At 40.3% G+C, this 26,939-nt stretch overlaps 1 protein-coding gene across 1 annotated transcript; it reads right to left on the reverse strand.

Moving 5' to 3' along the window:
- Positions 1-256: 256 nt before the first annotated feature.
- Positions 257-3,148, reverse strand: SLITRK5 (SLIT and NTRK like family member 5). Its single transcript, XM_074151204.1, has one exon. It carries the CDS (start codon positions 3,146-3,148, stop codon positions 257-259), a length of 2,892 nt encoding a protein of 963 aa, XP_074007305.1.
- Positions 3,149-26,939: the final 23,791 nt, after the last annotated feature.

Raw genomic sequence — 26,939 nt, forward strand, 5'->3', positions numbered from 1 at the left:
AAATAAAATAAAATAAACAGCACACCCTTTCAGAATCATTCCCCGAAGCTGAAAAATCCTGTGCCAAGGCACTTCACCCTACAATAAAATGAATTAAAGGGGGGAAAAAAGAAGGGGGCCGAGGTGGGAGGGGGAGGTCAGCATTTACGTTTCTTTGTTTTGCGTGTGGTTGTTAAATACAAATACTCTAGAGAAGGAGCTGCTGTGGCTGGCGGGGGTGGGGGGGTGGGGGCGGGGGAAAAGGGGGGGCTTTTTCTCAGAACTGGCTGAATGTGGTCTGTTTTTCCAGCACTTCGAGGTAGTCCGGCTCTGCGTTTAGTTTTGCTTTTAGCTCCAGGTACTCGTTCCTGTTGGGCTCCACATAGACAGTACTTGGGGGGCTGTAGAGCACCGTCTCCCGGAGCCTGCCGTCCCCCGGCCCCGGGTGCAAGTACTGGTGGGCACGCCTAAGGTCATAGTTGGGGGAGTAGGTGTAGGCGGCGGGGAGTTTGGGGTAGTCGGGGAGGGTGGAGCCGGGTGTGCCCAGCGTGGAGGAGGAGGAGTGTTTGTCGGGCTCCAAAATGCCCCTGTAAAAGCGATCGGCGTCTTGCACCGGGGAGAGCAGCTCCTCCCGCGGTTCGATGGTGCTCACGCTGTACGCGGGGCTGCGCACGGGCGCATCCTCCCCGCCGGGCGCCGGCGGCGGCGGGGGTGCCGGGGGCGGCGGCGCGCCCCCACCGGATTGCAGGGGGTGGCTGCTGTAGGTGACCTTGAGCTCGTGGAGGTCTTTGTAATCCTCGCCCGCGTTGCCCTCCCGGGAGCGGTAGATGGGGTTTTTGCACATGTGGCCCAGGGGGTGCGGGATGTACTCGTAGACGTGGCCGGCGGGGGTCTTCACTTTGGGCAGCGCCGCGCCTCCTCCGCCGCCGCCCCCCCCGCCACCGCCGCGGTGGGGCGGGTGCTGCTGAAGGTGGGGGTGGTGGTGATGGTGGTGGTGGCCGCCGCTGTAGACGCTGTACTGCATGTTGAAGGAGCTCACGTCGGAGTTGTTGGCGCTGGCGTGGTCACCCTGGCCCTTCTTGCGCCGCTTCATCACCAGGACGAAGAGCCCCGCCGCCACGAAGACAGACATGATGAAGACCAGCAGTAGGCTGAGGATCAGCACCGAGAGCGGCACCGAGGAGCTGCCGCCGCCGGCACCGCCCGCAGGCGCAGAGCCACCCGCCGCCGCCGTGCCGTTGAGGTGCACGGTGGAGGAAGAGGGGGTGGTCCTGGCCGGCAGCTGGCCCGGAGACGGCGTGGGCGTGGAGACGACGATGTCCGAGTAGTCGGGACACAGCAGCTCCGCCCGAACGGCCCGCATGTCACTCTGGGCAAACTTCTTAGGGGATTCGCAGATAACCTGGTCCACCAGGACACCTGTGTTGAGCTGCTCCAACCACAGCTTCATGCCCACCACGTCGCAGGTGCAGTCCCAGGGGTTCTCGTGCAGGTCGATCTGCAGCAGGGACTTCAGCTGGTCCAGCACCCCACTCACTGGCAGGTAGGAGAAGTGGTTGCTCCGCAGGCTCAGCCTGTAGAGGGAGAGACCAGAAAAAATGTTCCCTGGCAAAGACCTCAGCAGATTGTTGTTCAAAAACAAGAGCTGAAGGTTGGGGACAGGTTCAAAGGTGCCCGCCTCTATCTCCCGGATGACGTTGTACTGCAGGAAGAGGTACTGCAGGCTTTGCAGCCCATAGAACAGCTCTGGGCTCAGCCGCTCAATCCGGTTCCCATTCAGGTACAGCCTTCGCAAATTAGTTAAATCCCCAAAAGCCCGGTCCTGAATGACCGAGATCCGATTATTGCCCAGATGCAGCAAATCCAGCCCAGTGGCATCCACGAAATCTGCCCTGCGTACCAGAGCAATGTAGTTTTCCGTCAGATACATCTTCTTAGGATTATAGGGTTTGGGCTGCAGTTCAGAAATGCTCTCAATCTTCCTCTCTTGACAATTGACATTGAGGCCCAAGTCAGAAATCTGTAAGTTGCAAGTGCAGGCAGTGGGGCACTCCAAAGGCACCGGGGATTTGGTCTGATAGGCAATGCTGGGGCCATAGTTGCTGTATCCCAGGTCTTTTGAGGGCAGACGGGAAGTGGGGCGCACCCTCGTCTTGTTGGGTTGGCGGGTTCCTTTGGGGGGCTTCAAGGGGGATTTGTAAACAGCTGAAGAAGAAGTGGCCACAGAATTGACCGAGGCCGGGGTAGTGTGGAAATACCCGGTGGTGCTCAATGGTGTCTGTGGTCTCATTTCATAATCCGAGATGAGCCTCCTTGGGCAAAGCTCCTGCTTGGAGACTTCATCCAAGTCTCGACCATGCAAGCGGAAAGGGGTCTCACAAACCACGTCTCCCACCAGAGCGGAGTAGGAGATACTGTCCAGCCAATCCTTTAGAGCAATCAACTCACAAGAGCAATTCCAGGGGTTTTCCTCCAGCTGCAGCTCCACCACTTTATCCATGTGCTGCAAAAGGCCCACATAGGGCAACAGCTTCAGTCGGTTACCCCTCAGGTCCAGGTGAGTTAAGGGCACAAAACGGAAAAGGTTGTTGGGCAAACTGGAGAGGAGGTTATCATTGAGAATCAGCACCTGCAGCAAATGCAGTTTGCTGAAGGCATTGGGTTCAATGACACTAATATAATTATAATCGACCTGTAGGTATTCCAAACTCTCTAGCCCAAGGAAGGTGTCATCCCGTAAAAGTTCCAGCTTGTTATTGTTCAGGTGCAGCCTCCTTAAACCTCTCAGACCATGAAAGGCCCCGGTTTCGATGTCTTGTATGTCATTGCTACCCAGATGCAAAATCGAAGCCCCCGTGTAATTGACAAACTGGTTCGGGTACAGCCTGTTCAAAAGGTTCCCAGACAACAAGAGGTGGTAGACAGGGAACCTTGGTGGACTGATCTCAAAAAGACTGATGATCCCTCTGTTTTCACAGCTCACTGTTAAGATGCTGTCCTTCTCCTCACAAGGACACGCATTATCACAGATTTCCCCATAATACTCGATGCTTTCTGCCCACGAAAGGACTAGCGATGTTAAAGCAAACGCAATCGTCTGCAGCATCCAGATATGCATTTTTTTGTTGAGGTCCTGTTCCAAAGTTACTGTAGAGCAGCAAGCGTACATTTTATTTCCTGTAAGGATAAGGAGAAAAAAAGAAAGTGGCATAATAGCATAGCCCCATAAAATTTAAAATGGACACAAAGTTTACATATATCTTCAGTGGGGTAGAGAATGGATTGTTAATCAAACAAAAAAACCCTCCTGTCACTTCTAATTCCCACACTTCTGAAAACGGGATAACATGCATTGATTAAAAGGTTGATGGGCAACTCCTAGCGAGTCAAATGCCTGCGGTGTTTAAGAAGGTGAGGTCACAGTAGGAATTGTTCTGGTTCGGTTCGTGTGGGGGGCATTTCAATGCTTCCTTGGATTTCTTTTTCACGACCAGCCCCATAAATATACATAAAATGGCTGTCAGTTCAGTTTCACTGTTCTAATTTAAGAGAAAAGAAGCACCATTTTACGAGGTTTCCCACCTCCCCTATTATCCAGATCCCCCTTCCCTTCAGAACCTCCCTAGTGAACAGCGCACCAAGGTCTTCCCCTCCTTCTACCTTGATTTTTAAGCGGTGGTGGAAATGCCATGGTACGAATCCAAAGAAAAATGCTCAGTGCTGAAAACGGCAGCTTAATTCAACAGAGAGAATACTGACACATTCTCCACACCACACATTTCTTAAAACTCTTTTATGATTTTTTTTTTCTATCTATACATTTACAAAGCACACCCACACCCACACAGACATGCACACACACACATGCACCCCCAGATGACTTTTGTGGAGGAATTCTTCAGTAATGAGATTAAATACATTAACCTCCTACTTCAGTGCACTTAACAGCTCTCTTCAGTGAGAGAAATTTTGTATCTTTACACAAGAAAATAATTTTAATTGGTTTTATTATCTCCCCCCCACACCCCCGAGTTATATACAATGTAACAGAGCTGACTATCAAGCAGAGGTCTTCGGTTCTTACACACACACACACACACATGCACACGCACTCTTAAAGGAAATGTTTTAACCACTCACCCAAAATTTGTGAAAAATGTAAAACATGCGGATCATCTTCGGAGTCTCAGCCATATCTGACATACCGCTTATTCCCAACGTTCTGCAAAACTAGCCTGGTAGAAGTGGAGAGATCTAAATAGGTCTCATGGAAATATCTCATCGCCAACACTCCAAGCATCAGAGTTACTGATTATAAGCAGCGATGGCTGTCAGTACTCTTCATTCTTTAGGGGAGAAGACACCCAGGCTGATTGAAAGCCAAGGGGGGTGGAAGGGAAACCCTACCATTGACCTACGTCAGTAATCTAGTGCCTGAATTTCACCTAGCTTGTAACAAATCCCATTTCCATTCCTTCTTGCAGTCTTTCTGACTCCTTCTGGCTTTCTTCTACTTCTACTAGTCTAAAATCAATATGAATAGGGAAAATAAATGCATTGTGTGTGTCGGTAGGGGAAGACTAATAAATCATCCAGGCTTAAATGCTGGGATCTTGGAGAAGGCTTGCATTTTCTATCGTCCACCTCAGAGCTCCAATCCTCATGCCACAACTCTGGTTTGAAGGAACGTATCCTAAAAACTGGCAAGTCTCAGTACTGCAAGACATCTCCTGTGGCATCAGGTTCAAGGCTGCAAATCTAGCACTTGCAGCAAAGGCAGTCATGCAGCAAGAAATCGGAAGTCTCGGCGAATCTCTCTCTAATTCTGACCAGACGTCAATTGGATCAGAATTACTCAAAGCAAAAGGCTTCACTGCATAAAGGCAGCAGAAATCTTACTCAAAGGCATGTATCTAGCATATTCTTTCTCAGCTCGACCAGATCCATTCATCCATTAACCGACAGTTCTTCGGAGAGAAAAAAAAAAAAAAGCCATTGAAAACCCACCCGGTCAGTGTTGAACTCCCAGGCATTTTACAACTTTAATTCAATTATGGCTAGTAAAGGAGGTAAATACAGTATTCCCTCCCTCCTCCTTTTTCCCCTTCCCTAAAAAAAAAAAAAGAGGGGAGGGGGATGGGAGGTAAAGAAAATAAAGTTGTAGCTGGCTATATGCAAGGTTGCAATCCCGCCCTGGAAACCCCTCTGTGATGACTGTGTGCTGCTGTTCGCCAGCTCCCTACAGAGGTTCAGATTGGGGAGGGGGAAGAAAGGGGGGGGGCGAGCGACGGAGGGGTGGGGGGGGAGGGGAGAAGAGGAAAGGGGGTTGCATCGGGATTTTTCTTGTGTGTGGGTTCTTGGGTTTTTTTGTGGTGGTTTTTTTTTGGGTTTTTTTTTTTTTTTTTTTTTCCCCCCGAAGAGTTCAACCCTTAGATTACCGCACTGCATATCCGGCTCGAAGCAGCTTTCAGTACCGCCGACAGCAGCAGGCAGCAAGCAGCCCCAGCCGGACACTGCCACCCAACTGAGCGGCACCCAGAGCCGGGAGAAACGGCTTTCCGGTGGGGGGGGGGGGGACGGGGGGGGGACGGGGACGGACACGGCACGACGGAGGAGGGGTTGGGGGTTGAAAGCAACAGCAAGGAAAGAAGACCCGGCGGTGAAGCGGCAGGGGGGGGGGGGGAGGAAGGGAGGAAGAAAAGAGAGAGAGAGCGCGAGAAAAGTCAACCTCGGTACTTACTTCGCCCGAAATCTCCAGGGCCCAAGCATGGTGGCAACCCATGAAGATGCCTACCCGCTGCGCGGGCGCCGCGCGGAGCCGCCGGGGCGGCGGCGGCGGCGGCAGAGGCGGCGAGTATCGCAGCAGCCGGGGAGGCTCGGTGCGGAACGCACACAAACACCCCCCGCACGCAGGCGGCGCCGAGACACCAGCGCTCGCACAGGGGCGCACACGCACACCACACACGCACACACCACACACACGCACACACTCACACACGCGCGGCCCCGGGCGGCCGCGGGGGCGCGCAGCCCGCACGGCGGTGGGGGGGGGGGGGGGGAAGTGGGGGCGGCGGGGGGCGGCCGGCAGAGCGCCGCGCTCTCCCCGCCGCCGCTTAGCGCAGCGGGAAAGGGGGGAGGGGGACGGTGGGAGGGGAGCGAAGGCGGGGCGGCGGCTGGAGGGGGGCGTTGAGTGGGGCGGGGGGTGCGGGAAGGAAGGGAGGTGGGAGGGAGGGGGCGACGGAGGGAGGGCCGCGGTCCGGGGCGGGTGTCCCCGGCTGACGGCGAGGCGGACGGGCAGCCGGCCGGCCTCCGCTCGGCACCGCGCACCCCGCACGCACGGTCACACATCACCTCCGCACCCGCGCAGGCACATGCATGCCGATTCGAGCGCCCGCGCACTCGCCCCCTCCACATACACACGCACCCACGCACCCCGCGGCTGTACTCACACTTTCCCCGGCGCCGGCCAACTTTCCCCGCGCTCCGCCGCCGCCCCCGCTCTCCTCCACACCCTCGGGCCGTGGTCCCGGTGCCCGGCGGCCCGCGGTAGCGCACACACCCCCCGTACTCCCCCTTGCAGCGCTTGCTGGCCATGGCTGGGCGGCGCGGAGCGGGCGGCGGTCGCCGGTTCCGCTGCGCACTGTACGGGAGGCTCCGCAGCATCCGCGGAGACCCCGGGGAACAGGGTGGTCGCGGTGAAAGGAAACGGCGGGTCCTCCGACACCGGGGGACGCGGGGTTTGTGTCGGGGTCGTTTATTTTACCTTTCCTCCTTTGCCCACCCCAGCGGCGGGGCTCGGAGGGGGGATGCAGCCGCAACAAGTAAGCGACTGTGAGGATGTGCCCTTCATCCCCGCCCGGCCCGCTCCCCGAGATAACGAGGGGAGGCCGCGGTACCGGCGGCGCTCCCGGGTGGCCGCCAGCGCGGGGCTGGCTGGCCGGCCGCGGGCTATCGCCGCGGCGCGGTGCGGTGCGGTGGGTTGCTGTACCTCCCGCCGCCGCCGCCAGGTGGCAGCGTAGGGCGGCGGATGGATGGTCGTGCCCCAGTCGCCGGCAGCCCCTCAGGGCGGGCGGGCACCGCGGGGGTGCTGGCCTGGCGGGGGGGCGTCGGTGAACGCGACGGGGAGAGGCGAAGTACGCGTCGCTGCGCGGACTGCGTTCTCTCTGTTGCCGGTTGGGAGAAACTGTCGTCATTGCGTTTGCATACGGAAGGTGGAGGGTGTTTTGTTTTTTTCCGAGCAAAGCTGACTGTGGCAACGGTGATGGGTTTCTTTACGTTTAGTTTTAGGTTTTTATTTTCCGCGAAATTACGTGTTTGGCTGATCTTCAACAACAACAAAAAAAAAGGTAATTTATTTGTGTACATGCAGAAATGTGCACATGTTCGCAATTGTGTATTCATTACCGTTATGCGTGGTGGGAATTTTAGTATGTAAATCAAATAGGTGTTATGCATACGGGAATACATAGACTACATCCCATGTGTGCAGCACAGAGGTTGGAATCCAGCTTTAACTCTAATGTGATGCTAGATGTAGTTGTGCCTTCTGCAAGTCTAAACACTGAAAAGGGAAGAATACTCTGCACAGGATAAGTAAATTTATCACCTCTGTATCTTCAGCAGACTTCTGTCAACTTGTATCTTAACATCCCAACATACTAAAGCCAGGGATGGTTGTAAAGAACCACCTTTTTCTTAATTCTTTAAGCTTTCCCCAAAAGGTGTATTCTTCTCTTTGCAAATGTAGGAGTGTGACTCAAATCCTCTTCCCTAGGCCTGAAATAAGCAAGATCTGGTGTTTGGATGGAACTTCTTGTATAAATCAAGTAAAATTCCTGACCTTGTAGAAGCTCCTGGAAAGCTTCTCAGTGGGACAAAATATTTACTTCTATTATTAAAGAACCTGTGACATTCCTGTTTTGATTAAAAAAAAAAAAAAAAGTTGATTCAGTGAAAGGTTTTGCATGGCTTTAGATTGAATTCCAGGAGACTAGTTTTAGTCAGGAAGACAATACCAAAGCACGCTAGGCCCTTCGCCCCAGACACACGCTCGTTAAAGCTTTTCTAATGTTCCATATGAAATATATGATGGTAATGGAATAAAAAAAATCAAAGATAGTAAATAGGGATGTTTTACAGGAGTTTTGTATGACCTCACTACTTTTGAAAAAATTTTGGGTTTGAATTAATAATTCTGTATTTCGAGTATATGGGGTTTTATGCATATACGTTTACATTTTTAAGGCGTGTTGTATTTATAGCAACTGTCTGTGTTTCTATACTATTTTTCTCTCTGACACACAAAATTATACACACATAAATACTTTTTATCCATAAGAGAGAAAGGTATGTTAAATAATCCTGGCAGCTAGACTGAGCTTAAGTCTTTCAACAAAACCATTTTGGAAAAGTTGACATTTCATAAACCTGAAATCATCTTAAAAACTATTATGTAAAAGTCAGCATTGTACGTGTGTTTCAGTTTAATTATTCTGGGCCTGGACTAATGAGATATTAAAAAGCATAATGAATAGAAAATCCAATTTAATAAAAACTCACTTCCAAGTTGTTAGACTGCTAGATCATTTTAGTAGCACACAGGAGGCTTAAATAGTTATTAGTGTAGAACTATCGTGTGGCTGTTCCATTCATTCTTACTCTGATTGACATTATATTTTTAGTAAAATAGCTTAGAGTTCTGTAGAGTTTGGCAGAATATTTATTTCAATATGCATGACTAGCATGAGAGGGCACATCTCTCTATTCCTTTCTGAAAGCAGTAAGGTATTTTACTCCATTTGAATGGAGTCTACACAGTCTGAAAGTGTTCCTTTCAGTGGAAAGTTAGCTCTGAATGTTTGATCTAGAACTGTCACTATAAGCCTGAGCACACTAACATCAAACAATAAATGCTGCTAAATTTATGAGAAATAGAGACCTTTATTACTATAGCATGTTGCCTTTTGCTAATTTATCTTTCATCTGCCTTTCATTAAACCGGGAGGTACTACAAACGTTTAAACTGAAAAACTCCAGAGGAAAATTTGAAGTGACTCTCATAATCCTGTTATGGAATACAAATAGAGGGACATGACTGAGGATGGAACAACAGGAAAGACAGATAAACTAAAATATATGATGAATATATGGATTATATTTACAATAACTTCTGACTGTAAAAGGTCTACCCCCTTTCTATAGTACTTCGGTCAATAAGAGTAGCAGGAACACTTGATATAGCACGTGGAACAAGACATTATGGAAAAACAGGAACATGGAAGTACCGAAGTCATAAATGAAATATTTTGGAAGTGTTGGATATGCACTGTTCAGGAAAGACAAAAAAGGTGGTGGAATAATTTCATGTTAATACACTAAAAGCTGTTAAGGGGTAAAGACTGTTAAGCAATAGAAGTTAAATTTGAGGGTGAAAATGAGATAGTGTCTGCTTGAATGAAAATTATCGAGCAAAGGGTAGGAAAAAAGCTTCATGGTAATGCATTCCAGAAGGCCAACCGTATCCTGGGGTACATCAGTCTAGTCTACTGGTACAGATTTGGTCTGGATAATAATGCCTACAAATACAGGGAAAAAAGTAAAAATTCATATGGTGTGATCATGCAGATTTGTATGATTTCTCACGAGAAAATATCAGAAAAAAATTCAACCAATGATGTTGGGGTTGATATGAATTTGAACAAGATAAAGGATAGCTTCGTCTATGTAATAGACGCTGAGCAAGCAAGAGGCAAGGATCATTTAGGCTTAATTTCAGTGAATGACAGGATCTGCAGGAAAAACTGATGACAGAAGATAATCTTAAATCTGGTGCTTTTGAGCTTTTCCACTTTATGTGAAGTTGCAAGACACAAAATGTGGAGGATCTGTAACACAGTGCAGTGTTTCAGAAAGGCAAACTGAGAAACAAAAAAGTTTAGGGAGATAGTTTTGAGGGAGGAGCACCACAATTAGAATTCAGATAGGGCATGATTTTACTTTATGTAAAAAAATACAAACAGTATTGAATGTTTACATGGGGAGGGGGGGGGACGGGGGGGACGGGACAAAAAACCCCCAAACATCAGGGCTGAAAAGAATTCCCAGAAGGTAAAAACCTTAAGCAAGTTATTAAGGGTAAGCACAAAGCCTATAAAGAATGGAAAAGAGTTCTTGATTAGCAAGGATAAATCTGCGTCAATAATTAGAAGGTATAAAACCAAACAAAGAATGGTGCAAAACCTTGTTAAACTAAAACTTGCACAGAAAACTGAAATATAGTAAAAAACTTCTTAAGCCATATAAGTAAAATAAGTGGGATGGATGTTAAAGGATGGGGTATTCCTTCTCCTGTGAGGACAGGCTGAGAGAGCTGGGGTTATTCAGCCTGGAGAAGAGAAAGCTCTGGGGAGATCTTATTGTGATTCAGTATTTAAAGGGAGCCTACAGGAAAGATGGAGACAGACTTTTTAGCAGGGCCTGTTGTGATAGGACAAGGGGTAATGTTTTTAAACTGAAAGAGGGTAGATAAGACTAGATATAAGGAATGACAATGAAGGTGGTGGAACAGTGGAACAGGTTGCCCAGATAGATGGTAGATGCCCCATCCCTGGAAACATTCAAGGTCGGGGTGGATGGGGTTCTGAGCAACCTGACATAGTTGAAGGTGTCCCTGCTCATTGCAGGCAGGTTGGATTGGACGACCTTTAAAGGTCCCTGCCAACACAAACTATTCGATGATTCTGTGGTTCTGATAGGTGGGACAGAATTAATACTATTGTAAATGATGTGCTTTTTCATGAGTCATGATTATTATGTGTGGTTTTAGTAACACATTCAAAGAAGATCTTAAAACGAAATTTAAAGATCAGAAAGAAACTAGGGTAATTACAGCATAGAAAATGTGTCTATGGAAGAGTTTATTTTTTTTTTAAAAAAAAAGGCATACAAAGCCAAATAGCTATTAAAAGGGCATGGGATTCCTTACAAATGCATTTATAGTTAAAAACTATAAAAAGGCAGAAAGTGTTTGAACTAAAGACTTAACGTTGGCATGCCATCAAATACTTACATATTGACTATATTTTAACATAGCATAGAAATGTGAAGAAATTTACTGACCATCTGAGAAGTGAGATACTGGAAACGTCTTCCAAATAGGTAACCAGGCCAATAAACAGAAGTCGTTTTAAGATAGAACTTGAAAAGCTTACAGAAAGCATTGTGCAATTGAACGGGACAGCTCCTGTTAGGAAAGTGACATCTGTGCTGAGTTAGGAAGAAAAGATCTTTTTGAAGAAGATGGAATATGGTTGTTCTACATTTATACTGTATCTGTTTTCTGCCTCAGGGTTTACTGCAGGCTCTTAGGTCGGGAAGGATGTTTTCTTCCCCTATTGTATAATTTAGATTCTGAGTTCTGTTAATTTCTTTCTTTCTTTTGTTCTTCTTTGTAAAGTGGGACATGTTTTAATTCCTAAAACATTCTGCAAGCAATTTCTAATATATTTCCTTCTCTTGCAGGGGCCTCAGTAGACCATTGGCAGTGCCCTTGTTCCTCTTCTTCCCCCTTTTTTCTCTTTCTCCAAGGAATATTAGAGGTCTGGCTTTTGGTCTTTACTGCAAAATTAAAGGGTTTGTTCCAGTACTGGAAAGCATGTAGTACCATCTGGAGTAAAAGTGCTGTAGACTTTTTTATTTTATTTTATTTTATTTTTTATATGTACTACACATATAGTATATGGTAACCCACAACTGTGAGGATGTAGAAATTTAGAATGTCCCTTCCAGCTCTCTGTTCCTGTTCTTCCTATTACTACTTCTTATGAAAATCATATTCAATTCAGTTCCATTCTCCCCAAAATACTAGCTAAACTTTCAGCATTTTCAATATGTCATGGCATGGATTAAGTGACATATAGAAAAAAAATCTCTAAAATTTCCTAAACTGTTCTGTCAGTATACATTAGATCTGACTTTTCACTTCTCTTATCTGCTTGCTATACTTCGGTTTATCAAATAATTAAAATTATATTACATCCAAGATGTCTAATATTAGGTATCTAAATCTACCCATAATAACTGAAATACAAGGATTCTGATTTCGTGTGGGTCTGAACACTTCCTCTGGGGTGGCTTCTTGGTTTTTGTATTGGAAATTATGGGATATGATTTATACAGAGATTTATACATACTCTTACATGCAGGGGTAACCCTAAGGTATTTAGGGTTTTTAGAAAGGGCATTTAGGGTATTTAGAAACCCTAAGATTTCTTCTTCTTTTCTTTCTGCTTTAATTTTCTTACAGTAAGCAAAACAGATTTAACAGGAGAATCTCAGAGAATTACCAGGTGTTTTCTGTCTTAATAGTTAAAACATTCAATAGAAGGAGCTGGGTTAAAATTCTTACTCCAGATTAGATAATAGAAACTTTAATATGATGAGTATACTATCTTCCAAACATAGAGACTGACCTATCTTTTTCCCTAGGTATCCCATGAGAATTTCTATTGAACTATTCCACACAAGAAAAACAAGCAAGGGAAGTCAGAAATTGAAAATCAGTGATTGTAAATTAGACTTCCAAGTGTCTCAGTAGTAGCAGCACTAATGTGATTTCTAATGTCTGGGAAAATACTGCTTTCTAGTCAAATGTTATTGACAGTAAAATATACCGCAAGGAATGCAGATCCTTGAGGCACATGAAGGTACCCAGCAAGAACTTCATCAGTTTCAGTGGTTTCTGAATACTGGATCTAGATCTAAACACTGTAAATTATAGGTAGGAGCATCTTTATATTTTTTTAAACTTACCCCCGTGTGACTGTAAGTGGATAACAGTACTTAGCTTTATGTTTTATCATTTGAATAATTTTTCCTGAGAATAATCAATTGTTCTACTCTTCTGGAAGTGTCATTAAAGACAGCCTATCTGCACACACAGTAATTTATAAAAATGAAAAAAAACCCCACAACTAAATCCTCAAGCTGATTTCTAAAAACCAAATCTAGTCATTTGGATTTCTACATTATGTATTTAAACATATGTTTACAGAATATAAAACCAATACATGTTAGTTTCACAAATTTATATGAATGCATTCACTTTACATAGACTAGGCTGACTCTTAATGAGACAGTTTGATCTTTTTCTAAAATAAATATGAAGCTTTGTTTACATAGTGACATTTAAAAATCAATCTATTATTTAACCATTCTGCCTAATAGGCATTATAACTGTGTTACATTGCGTTAAAAGGAAGTCAGAAATGTTTTGGGGTTTTTTGTTCTGTTTTGTTTTTTAAGTACGTGGACTCACTCCAATAAAAGCGGTGAAGCCTTACAATGAACTGAAGTCGCATGTTCTGGCTATTCAGTGTGATCTGATTTCATACCACTGGTGACTCCTCCAGATCTTCTGACTGGGGAGTTTTCATCAGTTACTGCCACTAGGTGTCCCTATATGCACCTGTGTGTAGGAAACTGCTTAATGAAAATATTAACTGAAGGAGGAGAAGAAGAGAAATTGCACAGATGGAGTAGAAAACATGATAGTAAACTTTGTCATTTTTAGAGTTTTGTTTGACAACTATCTTGCACCTTACTGAGGAGGAAATATTAATGGATTCATGATTGTACAGTTAGATTTAAAAATAAACTTTTTTAAAAAAGGGATATTGATGTAATCTTAGAGTGGTCTTTTTGATATTGCATAGTCATATATATAAAATAGGAAAAAATCTTCTGAACAACGTGTTGGTTTAAGGTTTCTATTTGGTAAATTTATCGTAATTTTAAAATTATTCATACAGTTTGGTATAAAAATGGATTTTCAGATAGTAAACTTTTAATTAATTACATATGTCTAAGAGTGATGAAGAAACATGTTTATTGTGATTAGCTTTTCCAAAGCATCCTGATAAATGGGATGTTTCAAGAATTAAAGGACTTTGATGGATTGTACAGCCATCTAACCCTTATAATTAATGCTTAAATAGATGAGTAGTAATAGGAAATAATTTGGTTTATACCGTAATTCTTTTCATAATCAAGTTTTTATTAGTTGTTATGCAAATATTCTCCTAGTGGGCCAGTTGTTTAATCAAAGTCAGCAGCCATTATGACATGAGAACTTTAAAAATTTTTATTATTGTTATTCTTATTTTTCTAAAGAAAAGGAAAAATGCAAAGAGGTGTGAAGATATATCCTTTCAATTATAATAAACAAGATACTTGGACAGACACCTCAGAGAATTAAAAAGTTATTTCCTGTAACATCAAAACACAGCATGTAGAACACTCAGAGCTGCAATACACTCATGTCTGGAAACTGGGAGTTCTTAAGCAGTGCCTTTTCTTCCTCAAAATATATACCTTTACTTAAAAGCCAACCAAAAAAACTTACTTTCATCCTTCTAAATATTATTCAAAACATGCCTACAGAAAAGCTGCTTTTCTGAACCTGCAGTCAGTAATCCTGAAACTAATTCTGATCTTACGTGTTTTGAACTTGTAGAGAACAATTATTCTGTTTTAGCATCGTTAAACATTTTACTGCTGGACATTTATATCACACATAGTGTAAGAATTTGGGATTAGGGAAAGAGGTTTTATTTTAAAGTTATTTACTAATTTGACATAATTTTGTTAGAATGTCTCTACTGGTTTTAAGAGAGTCATGGTCTTGGTGTAAGATTTGAATCCACAGTCTTTTAGCCAAAGGCGAGGTAGTTATAAGTTCACTGCACTGAAAACTCACGAACTGATGAATGCATTCATGAACCATAGCTTGTTATTCTCTGTCAGCCTTGTCTGCTTCATATTACTGGTTCTTCTTTGGAAGTAAAATGACTGAAAGTCAAAGTGAAGGCAACTTGTATCAAGACAGATATGATAATCTGATATTAAGTTTGGATTTTCACTTGTCTATTTTAAATTACATTTAATTTAAATATATCGGGTCAGTTGACAAGACTGCTGTCAAATCAAGAAAGAGATGAGACAATTTTCTTTACAAAAGTGAAAATCCTTTTTTAGAGATACTGTGGTGTTGTCCCATATTCTTTGAACTATAGGCTGGGAGTAGGCTAGCTTGAACATCTTTATTGATTACATTTTTTATGATAATACATAACAACATCAGTGATATGTAAGGACTGGCTTTTTGTTTCTTTACTCTGTTAACTTACAATTTACTGTAACTGATAATAAATTTATAATTTCTATAAACTAGGCAATGGAAGGAGGAGGACTGCTGCTTTACTGTTCAAAATGAAGGAATAGAACATGATTTTTGAGCAAGGGAGTTTAATCATTATTGTAGACCAGTGGAAAACACAAGTAAGAAATTTCTTGTGATTTATTATCAGTTAAATAACTAAATTGGATGGGTGTTTTATTAGTTTACCACTGAATTTATTAGTTTAAGTGAAAAAGGGTAAGGATACATGTAATAAAAGTTTCTATATTGCATATATTATCTAAATAAAGTATACAGATATCTTGGCAGACATTAAAAATATAATACACCGAATAAAAAGGGGGGAAAAAGTCATGATAACTGTATGGTAGACCGTAGTTAAGAATATCAAAACAACCTGCAAACATTATTTGTCTTATTCTATCACTAATTATAACATGCCAAGCACCCTTTCATAACCTCTGTTAAAGAGAAATACAGTCTTCAGAGGAAAAAAATGTTGATGAACAGTGTATTTTTGCATAGAACTGGTATGAAATTTATGATTTAATGTAGTTTCCGCTCTAGATTTCTATACACGTCACTATAGAATGTGTTCATCCTCCTTAAGTGGAAAGCCACATGGGATTTTACTATGTTTATTGCTACTGTTGTGAAAACTGGAAGTTGCAAATGGCTTCTGGATTATCCATTAGAGCTATCTAATTAGATAGTATCAATACATACTGTCATATTACAACCTGTGACTTAGAGAAAAATCAGTGGGAGTGAGAGTATAAGTCCTATTGAAATCCAGTGGCAAATGAATAGTGCAAAGTTACTTAACGGTACTTGGCTACCTGGAAATTTGCAGCCAAAGTTAGAAAAAGCAGATGAAGGAGACACAAAAGGAAATATTATCCCCAGTCTTCATTTCAGGAACTGAAGCAAAGTGAGATCATTTAACTGAAATGTTGCATATGGAATATGGAAAGCGTTATTGAATGAATTCATTTCTCAGAACTCCCTCTGCAATATCTCATCCGGAAAATGAATCTAACTCTTAATATAGTAAAATGTTGGAAATGTTTAATGTCCTTTTATGTCTTGCTTCAATCCATTTATTTAATGCAAATATATTGCTGAAATGAATGGCAACAGAGAAGTTTAATAAATAATAGTATCAGTACGTAAATCATGAAGTCTGTCTTGCCTAAGATAAACTTTAGCGCTTTGAAGCCTACGTAGGTTCTGCAAGCTTCAGGCTTTGTTAGGACCCTGTCTTCCTCTGCAAAATATTGCCTACTTCTGAAATGCATCTATGCAGTGCTAAATGAAATTAATTCTTTCCACTTGAACAATTTCCCAACTATTGTAGGAAAGGCAAGAAATATGTTACTTGGCTTTATAAAATAAAACATACTTTTAAAAGGCAGACAGGTACTATGTTTCGAAATAGTCTTACTAGGCAACCATGCACAGTGTCTGAATCAGGGCCAATTTGTCTTACTGTCCTATAGGTAACAATGTGAGATGGGCATCTCCAAAGGATAATTCTGCTTATGTGACCTGAAGTCTATTCTAAATACATGTCCCTCTCTAGTGATCATGGGGACATAATGCATTTAGCTTAGTGCATTTAGCTGGTACCTAAAATCAAGTGGGCTTAATACATACTTGGTGAATGGTCGATCAGTGTATTAAAACCAGGGATACCTAAATATAACTGCAACGAGATTAACATATATTTATGCTTCATGTCATCTGTATTCTTATTGATCTGGGTGGGACTTTGGGGAAATATAGTGCTACTCATCACGAGGCAGATATTGTATCAAAATTCAGTCTTGCATTAGCAAATGTGCTTTTAAAATCTTAACATTAAAGGAAACATCTTACATTCTCTTTCAAAAAATAATTCATGTGGTTGCTAGCAAATGCAGATGAAAATATCTGAATGACTAAATTTATTTTATATAGTTCTATCTATAATAATATTTATTTTTCATTTGTTATTCTGTTAAATTGATGTGGTTGAACATATGGATTGTGGAACATTGCTGTTAGCATTAGTGATGTGATAGCAGATCTGTGTAGCCAGAAGTGGAGATTTTTGCGTGTTTCCTTTTTTGCTGTTATACATGGATTAAAATGTCATGTGGATGCCATAATAAGAAATTAATTTCCTTGCTTTGTACTTATGTTTCCCTAGCATAGCAATTACTATTTAGTCAACAAATCATGTTTAATGAAAAGTTTTCTGTTAATTCATATTTTCTTTCCTTTCATTGCATATTACATTGTTTTTAATAATATTTTAGACCTGCATTTTTTTGTTTGCATACAGATAACAGAGGTCAATGATTAACCTTCAAATCCAAGATAAAATAGAGTAACTGTCTTTGTTATGCTCAAAGTATAAAATAACATTAAAAACACCCAAAATGCTACTATAAAACACACATAGTTTATTTTCTATTTCAGCTTTTGACAAAAGCTGATTTGATTAACCTCCATGTCCCATATGTATCTTCACTCCAAATTCTTAGCTGAAGAAATCTGGTACTATTACGAATAACCTTCTGACCCTTGTAGATACAAGCATTTAATTCCTAGTCATTCATCATATGCAGCTGCTTACAGCATACTCTTTCAAATAAAGAGTTTATTTTTAAATGTCATATCATTGCTATTACTTATGTAGAGTAAGTAATGAAGATTTTCATCTTGTGAAAAAAACTTCATATCATGGATTCATGTTGCATTATCATACAGTTGTTGAATAGTAAATTAATAATCTCTTATGTTTATTTAGCACATACTATTTAGATGTTTTGGGTTCCCAACTCCATTGGGTTTTGGTTTGTTTTTCTAATCTTTATTAAACTGCAGTTATGATTTTAAAAACTTTATTAATACTATCAGATTTTTAAGCATAAGCATATTACTAAAATTTCTTTTTATTTTATTTTTCTAATCCAAATATCTTTGCATTTTCTTGCAGAATTTCCTAAGTTACATAAATCTTTTTTCATTCTGGACCAAATTCTGACATTATTGGTAGTATTTCACTCCACTGATACTATTAGTCCAGAAAAATCGAAGCCCCAGTAACAAAATCTTTCGGCAGAGTCTTCATTTTTCTTTTTGGTACTTCTCCATTAGAAGTTCATATTTTCACTCTTTCAAAGTAGTTGTAATAGGTGACATTCATCCCGTTTCAATACCTTTCCATTATAATATGACCTGCATATGTACTGGGTAAGATTTAAACCTTAACTACCTATGTGTTTCTCACTAACAAGTATGTTTCTCTTTCTGCATCCTACCTTGCAGAATGTGATATCAGTGGACACCTGCAAAAGTTCTTTATTGCCTTGGATACTCTTCCACTGTATATATAGAATCCTTCCAATAGTTTTCATGAACAAAACTGTTAATTAAAGCTGTTAATTTATAGAGTGCCAAAGCTGTAGAGAGTGTTTGCTTAGACATCTGACATGTATATTAGATAAAGTAGTGCCTGAGAAAATGCAGGTTTATTATTATATTTTATTTTTAATAAAATATTTATTATTATTTATTACCATTTATTATGATCATATTATTATCTCTCTTTTTTTACAAAATTTTAGTAAAAATTTGTTGATAACAACAGATTTCAAAGTTAAAGCTTCAATTAACTAAGAAATACACTAAATAATGACTTGAGTTAAACCTGTGGATAAGTTCAGGGACTTGCATATTGAAAGGGGGCTGAGATGTACTTCAGGTAATCAGAATATAATTCAAAACAGTTCAGCTCAGAAGAGCCCTTTTGTGACACCTAACCCTGAAGAGGCAAGAAATCACTCCTGTGAGAGACTAGCTGTTCTTACTGGAAAAATTCAAGCACAGCAAATAGGTACTGGAGCCTGTTTTAACCAGGCTTATTTGCTCTAGGCTGCCTCTACTTAATGATAAACAAGTGTCAAAAGCCTCCTTAAGAACTGAACCACCTTCTCAAGATAGCCATTTCTTTCAGTTGACTATGTTCCTTTGTCCCTCAGGAAAAGTAGGGATCTAAGATAATTTAAAGGCTCTTGTAAGTGCTGAAAACTAGATGGGAGAAACTCAAGTTCCATAACCTATTTTTGGCAATGCCAGGACTCACTAAAAATGAGTAAGCATTCATGCTGCTTACCTCAGTTTCAGAAATTAAGAGAAGCTGCTTACTTGAAAGGTCTACGCTATTATGTTATGTTCTTTAAAGGTTAGTAATGAGAAATCTGAGTTTGAGGTTGTGTCTGTGGAAAGTATTTAATCATAAAACAGATGAATTAACAAATCTGAGGGACAAAAGATTCTGAGGCAGACAAAAATTATGTTTGATGGAGTCAGACTGATAACAGAAATTTTTATTGTTAACCTGTATAAAAATGTTCCATGATGTGTTACAATTCAGTACAAGCCTGTTCAAGAGTTAATTAGCCTTACATTCCCCCTTCACATCTCCCAAAAGAAAAACAGTGCACATGAGAAATTCACACTTGGTTGCTGAGATATTGTAGGTCTTAAAATCAACTCATGAATTCAAATATCTTCATTTCTCTGCTGAGTTTTTTCCAGCACTATTTTCTGACCTGCTAACTTTTCTGCAGACCATTTGGTTTTGGAGCATGGAGAATCAGTAGCCATTTCTTGTCAAGTACTTAACAAAGCACTTTAGCATGAGTGACATGCCATACTTGCATGTATCATCTACATCCTAATACCTACCTGAAATCTACAAGAAAAGTCTTCCAAGAGGTCTCTCCTTGTCATATCCTTCAATATATATGCTCCAACAAGAAAGTTATAGCCATTATAATGTTTATACCAATTCAGAAATTGAGGAATATCTCCTCTCTCCAGCCTTATCTTACTCATCACAACTAGCTTGTCCTAACCTCAACCATCAACAACTTAAAGAGATAATGGCATTTATACTGATACTGATACCAGATAATGACACTTACTGATACTGAGGATGTTGGAAATATCTAATGTTAGGTTAGCTTTATGGTTTTATCAGTTATAAAACTGTTTTTTGAAAAGAAGTTAACAACAACTGCCATATGAAGGCACTGGCTTTAGTACCAGCCCACGGGATTTTCAGTCTAAATGCCATAAGTTAATATCAAGGAGCTTTACCAGAAGAATTCTGGGGCTTTTTTTTTTTTGATATCTTACAGTATTCTGAAAACTGCTAACAGGGATTTTACTTACTTTCTTCTTGTTACTCTGTTGCTGCTAGTCTGCTTATTGTGGTGGTGTTCTGGTTTCTTTATAAAACATCTAATATGACTTGATTCTGCCACAAATCTTATATTTGTTTTGTTATATAAAATATATTTTCTATGCTTAAATTAATATCGTGGGGTTTTTTTTCATTTATTTTCCATATCTTTCCAGCTCTGTGTGTCTGAACACCAGTGTAATTTGATACCAAATTATTGGTTTTATGGATCATTAAAAACAGAGTATTTGGCTCAGCTGTCTCAAATACGTTGTTCAAGGAACATTCCAGGTAGAGTGTACCCCTCACAGCATGCTATTTTATTGTAAAATGTGGTGAGACTACACCTTTCATACAGAAGTTCAGTGCTAAGAAATTTTGACCAAGGACTTGATAACATGAGTTTAATGGTCTGTTCAAATTGACAGGTTTTAAAATCATTTCTTTGCAGTCAGAGGAAGCTCTGAGCATAGCAGACTAGGCTTTTATATTTTACGAAGCCATTTATGGATCTAAACATTTAATATTTTTACTCTGTTTCATTTGGCTTGTTTACACATCCTTTTTTCCTTTATAGTAGTCAGTTAATAATCTCTCAAATGATCTGAGCAGCCTTAGCCTGGCATTCCAATCCAGGAATGACTTTTCAGTAACTGACTGTAGTATTCAATTTGTTCATACAGTAGTTTGGCATGACCTTTTCAATCTCTAAATGAACAACAGCAGGGTTACTTTTTCAGTGATTTAAATTAACCAATATAAAAAGAGCTGTATGGAGCTGCAATGCTTAGCATAGTAGTTACCAATGTTGGCGAGATACTCCACACGCTGACAACACTGTTTTAAAGTTATAGTTTCCTTTGGTGACTTTTTCGCCAAAGATGTGAAATGACTCAATCACTGAAGGTCAGTGCTTACAGTTACATTTTCAAGTTTAAAAATATATTTGTAAACAACACAGAGTTTAAAAAGACCTGGAAAAGATAACTTTGCAGTCAAAGGAAAAATCCTCCTCAGTTCTGTCAGAATAGAATGTGCAGATATTATTTTCTTTCCTTCCACCCCACATGCCTATCTTATTTTTTTCGGTGGAGAATAAATGATCATAATTACCAGAGTCTTTAATATTCTCATGTAAATAGAAACCAGTTCCAGAGACTCTAAAGATTAATGTGAGATGAACTTTGAGATCCGGATGAAGTCTACTGTGTGGTATTACATGTTTCCTGCTGATCACTTGCTTTGCAAGATGCTCTGCATTAAAATATCAGGATACGTAAATGTGCCAGACTGTAATTGCCAAAACTTTCAACTGAAGACTTCAGAATTCAGTTTCACAGCATGGAATTTTCTACTCCTCTGTGAATTAACTTTGTGATGAGGATAATTCAGTTCTTTGAAATCAGCTAGATAACACATACTGAAAAATCCTGAATCCATTCTGGGACATCTACTACATGCTAAAAAATGCTGAAATAGAGTATTTTCTTAATGGATTGCACTAAAGCAGGTCGATTTTAATTCTTAAACGCATTTTTTCTGGGGTATACTCTCCTATTCTCTTTCGGTATTTTATATATTGCAGATACAAGAAAGTAACAATACAAGGTCAAATACATGCACTTGCTTTTGCTTCATATAGCCTATGGTCACATCATATTTCAAAGGCAGTATTGAATCTGCTTTTCCCAAAGATTTTTAAGGTCAGTCTCACCCCTGAATAAGGTTCTTCTCCACTGAGAGCTGATATAGCTGCGTGATAAGGGAGGAAAATGCTTGCAGTATTAGTCCAGGAGAAACATGAAGAGGAGTGGCTCTACAGATGGCAGAATGCATATGAAGATCCTAGAGGTGTAACTCTCCTAGGTGCATATATATTTGTGTGTGTGTGTATCTGCATGTATGTATAGGACAGCATATAAATACATATCTTGTATGTATAACTCTCCTATGTTATATCCACGAGTACTACTTTTTTTTTGTGTGTGTGCCTTGCTACCTAGTACTAATACGTCATTCCTCACTCATCTGCCTTCTTTAAGATGCTACACAACTACAGAGGAAAAGTCATCAAACAGTTCCCCAAGACACAGTGGCTGCATTGGCTCTTTGCCTACATGCAGGGTATGTGAATGTAGGTGTAATTTTTCTACACTATCCACTACTAAATAGACTCCATAACGTTAAGGCCAAATCTGCTGTTTTAGATGAAATTTTCACACATGCATCACACAGGGGTGCATGCTTAGTGATTTTGGGTATTTTGATAATTCTGTAAGTTACATACAATAAAGAATTGGATGTATCTGTAGTAACTACAAGCAGAATATCACATGCCATTTTGTGACAATGAATCTACATAAAGTGGAGGCATTTGAAAAAGAGCTAAGGACCCTGACGACCACATTTATGCATCTAACAGCTTTTTGAAAACATGTTTGAAATCAGTGGAAGTTCAGTGTCTAAATACCTTGGAGAATCTGGGTGTGCAGATTGCCTCAATGATGTCTGAGGTGGGAGCATCGTATTAATCATTAAGAATGCTATAAGTGTGTCATTCCCAAAATAGGGAAAAATAAATCAGAGCATATCATCAATAGGCTTCCTAAGCTTAATGGTTGTGAGGTTAAAAAAAGAAAATTCAGCATAAAGGACAGGTTTTTAAATACATTCCTTATCAAGAAAACAGTGGAAATATCACCAGTTCTAATTGAGATTGAGTGAATAATGATTGAAAAGATACTGTTGAAACAAATTCTGTTTCAGCTGAGTTGATCATGCTGTTGAAAAAGTAATTTTTATTTCTAACATCATCAAACAGTTTGAGGTTATTTTTCTGACAGTGTGCTTGAGTAATTGAAACCTAAGTTACCATTTACATTAGCTCAATAGCACTCTGTTGCAATGTGGGTTTGACCCTGCATTTCTATGGTACTCCTTTTATCTACTGATGTTCCTCAGTTTTAAGTATACAGGAAGTGCAAAACAGACAACTTGCAATCCCTATACGGGGAAAGATAGAGCATCGGCACATTTTATGCACATTTAGATATGCCTAGTCTGCTATGCCACCTCCTAGCATGCATTTAGAGCATTTTTCAGACACACAAGAGTGGCTGTTTTGGAGAGTTTCCAGAAGCTCAGCTTTGAGTCAAAGAGAGAAGTCTACATTTACAAAGAACCATTCACAGCTGTCAGAAGTTAGCTGTCTGTGGGACTCAAAGTACAGCTGCAGTTTTTCCAGAATACTGACAACGTCTGTGGCAACCAGTGTCTGTTCACTAGTACTGGGATTTCTGAAGCTTTATCAGAAAAAAAGTCTCAGTGCCCTATGCCTGTAATTTCCATTTCTATGTTTTTTGTACTCTTTTATTGTTTTGTATTCCAATAACATACTGCATTTTTTTCCCAAAGTTATGAAATTGTAAGATACCACCAAGTTTTGAAATAAAATGCTTATTATCTTCAGGGTGTTTTTTGTTTTTAAGCTTCCAGAATGAACAGAAAGCAGTAAACTCTGCTTTTTATTTTCTTTGAGACATATGAAATTTGGTTTGTAGCATTTATGAAGAAAAACCAGAAACAATATTTAAACTAAATAGGAGTGATGGGATTGTACACTCCCAATTTTGCTACAGTCAGAAGTATACTCATATCCTCCTCTTTTTACTTCAGTAAGGATGCTATCTACAATTCCATTTCTCCTAGACACTCTGAATGCTCCTCATTTTTTGTTCATATTAAATATACAGAGAAACAAATATATTGTGATGTAATGCAGTATAAAGATTTCATTTTCACTTTTCAAATTCCTCAACAACTGCATTTGTCACAAAAGAGAGCAATAACCTGAGCTGAAATGTTTGTGTTGTGCCACACTTTCTGAACTCTGTTTCTAATCCCCTTCTCTCATTCTCTCCTTGTAAAGTATGCATAATTATAGCAAGAACTTGAAAAACAAATGGGAACAGAAACTGTACTTTCTTATTTCTTCTGAGAAGTGCACAGCATGCATTAGAATAGTATAAAGCTGTATATAGGAAACACTAGCATTTTGTGACGTGTATCCCAGAATGTCATCTTAAAGAATATGTCAAATATGAAAGGACAGGAAAAAAACCTACAATGAATCCAGAGACATCCAATCATAAATTTGACACCAGTCAAGAATTAAAATCAGGGTAGTTTTTATGACCTGTATTTTATTTCTAAAGCAGTTCCAAAATTTTCTTTTAAATGAAGTTTGGTTTTGGTTTTTTTTGTTTGTTTACCTTTTTTTTTTTTCTGCTTTCCTTTTTTTTTTTTCCTTATGAATACATCTGGTAGTTTTCAGGCTACCATTTTATGTATGAAAATTTTAGGTGTCAATGCAGAGGGGGCTTACAAGCTTAGCCAAGGAAACTTGGCCCAACTCTCTTTCGTTTTTTTTGTTTTCGTGTTACTTGGAAATAGCTGAAAGTGTTTGCCAGTTCATACAAGGAATCACTGTTACAAAGAAGGAGGGAAGGAAAGAGGGGGAGGACATTAGGAGAATCATGACTTTGTTTTGTTATTCCTGATCATGGTCCACCTTACTTGTGTGTTCCTTATTGCTTCTAACTTCATGACCTTCTTGAGGCTGACCATGTAGCATAGAAATGTGGAAGACCCCTGAGGAGTTACAGTGAAAATCGCTCTGCAATCAGTGCTGGGTGTATCAGGCTGTCAAGCTGCTCTCCTGTGTGTAGCACGGTAACTGACTGCAGCACAGTGGGAGCCTTTCTAGATGTCCAGTTTCTCTGCGTACACTGATTTTATCTTTAAAATCTCCCTCATTTCTGTACTAATTTCCAGGAAAAAAATAATGGACTGTATTCATGTAATAGGAAAAGACTTACAAATACATGTTCTCAGTAGTTTTGATGTTCTTAAAAAACATTTTTTTCAAGTTTCTTTTTCTTCTGCAGTAATAAGTGGATACCACAGGCCAGTGATTTTGGATGTATCTGTGATATCAGTATCACAGACACAGAAGTATTTGTACAAATAAGTCTGTGCCTTGTCATGCACAGGATTTCCTCAGGATGACAATCTCTTGGATTTGAATATGTTGCCATATTTTGAATAGTGCTCCCTTGCTATATTAAACTGTGCATCAGGATGCCACTCAGTGCAAATTACTTTCTGTCTGTGTTGCCATTATTTGTTAGTTTTACATAGTAAGTTTTTTTGTTTGCTTGTTTTTTATGCTTTTACTGTGACTTTTCCTTTCCCTTCTTTTTCAGTCAGACCCAAATCACAATATTTTAATCATTCACTGTTATCAAATCACTCTAAGCATTGTAACATATATATTAATAGGTGAGAAGACTTCCATGATGTTTAAAGAAATACTCAGAAAACACTGCTGAAAAAGGCTATGAAAATCAGTAGCCAAAGAGAGACTCAAAAAAGAAATTTGGTAGTTTATTTCAAAAGATACCTTAGCAAATATATTTTTGTCCCATTCCTGAAAGAAGGAGAGAAAAGCCATGTCGACAGATGCGGTCGTTACTCTACCCCGTGGAGTCTTTATACCAAATAGCACATTATTATTGTATTGTCATCATGTTGCCACAGGTTTCTAAGCAGCCTTGAGGCATTCACTTTCTAAACCATTGGGAGCTCTTTATCTCATGAAATTTGACATGCCCATTTTGGGTGGAAAAGTACTCAAATGAAGTCACCTTTCATCATCTCAGGACTTGCAAGTTGTCAAAAGGCTAGGCTTCCAAGGGGGATATGAAAGAGCAGATATTTGTCATTGTTTGGATTCTGTATTCCACTTTAGCCACTGTTTATGGAATAAAAGATGAAATGCTCAGGAAAAAAATAATAACCTTGAAATATTATTGCTGTTTCTTTGTGAACCCATCCTTGTATCCTGTTTTCTAGCACAATAATAAACTGTCACTCAATTACGCTGAAAAGCAGAAAAGTTGATGATGGAAACTCTTTTTAGTAATGCCCAATTAGTACAGGGAATTCGTTATAGCTTGGAAGCCCTTGAGCAATATGTTTATGAAGACCCGAGAGTTAAATGTTATATGGATAATGCAAAAATTCAGAGTTGAACTGTTAAAATAGAGTTTTTGCTTGGAGATGATCAGTGGTATGGGGAGAGAACTGGAAGGACACAAGCAAGAAAAACTCATGGGTCAAAATAAAGGAAGTTTATTAAGTGAAGAGAAAAAAACCAAAGCAAAACAAGTGATGCAGAAGCAATCACTTACCACCTCCCATTAGCAGACTGACACCCTGTCAGTCTCCAAACAATACCTACCTTAGAAAAACTACCCCTGCTCCAGACCCTCCCTCCTTTCCCCATTTTATTGCTAAGCATGGTGTTATATGGTACTGAATACCCCTTTAGCTGATTTGGGTCAACTGTCCCAGCTGTGTCCCATATCAGGCTGCATCAAATATTATGTGTTGTTTTGATTAGTTTTTTTCTTAATCAGTTACAAGACCACTGTTGTTCCCCTTTCTCTTTCTGAAGATAAATACTAA

This window comes from Numenius arquata, chromosome 1, assembly GCF_964106895.1.
Source record: "Numenius arquata chromosome 1, bNumArq3.hap1.1, whole genome shotgun sequence".
Lineage (NCBI taxonomy): Eukaryota > Metazoa > Chordata > Aves > Charadriiformes > Scolopacidae > Numenius > Numenius arquata.

Coding starts and splice junctions, on each gene's coding strand:
- SLITRK5 (XM_074151204.1), bottom strand. CDS start 3,148: ATGTACGCTTGCTGCTCTACAGTAACTTTGGAACAGGACCTCAACAAA.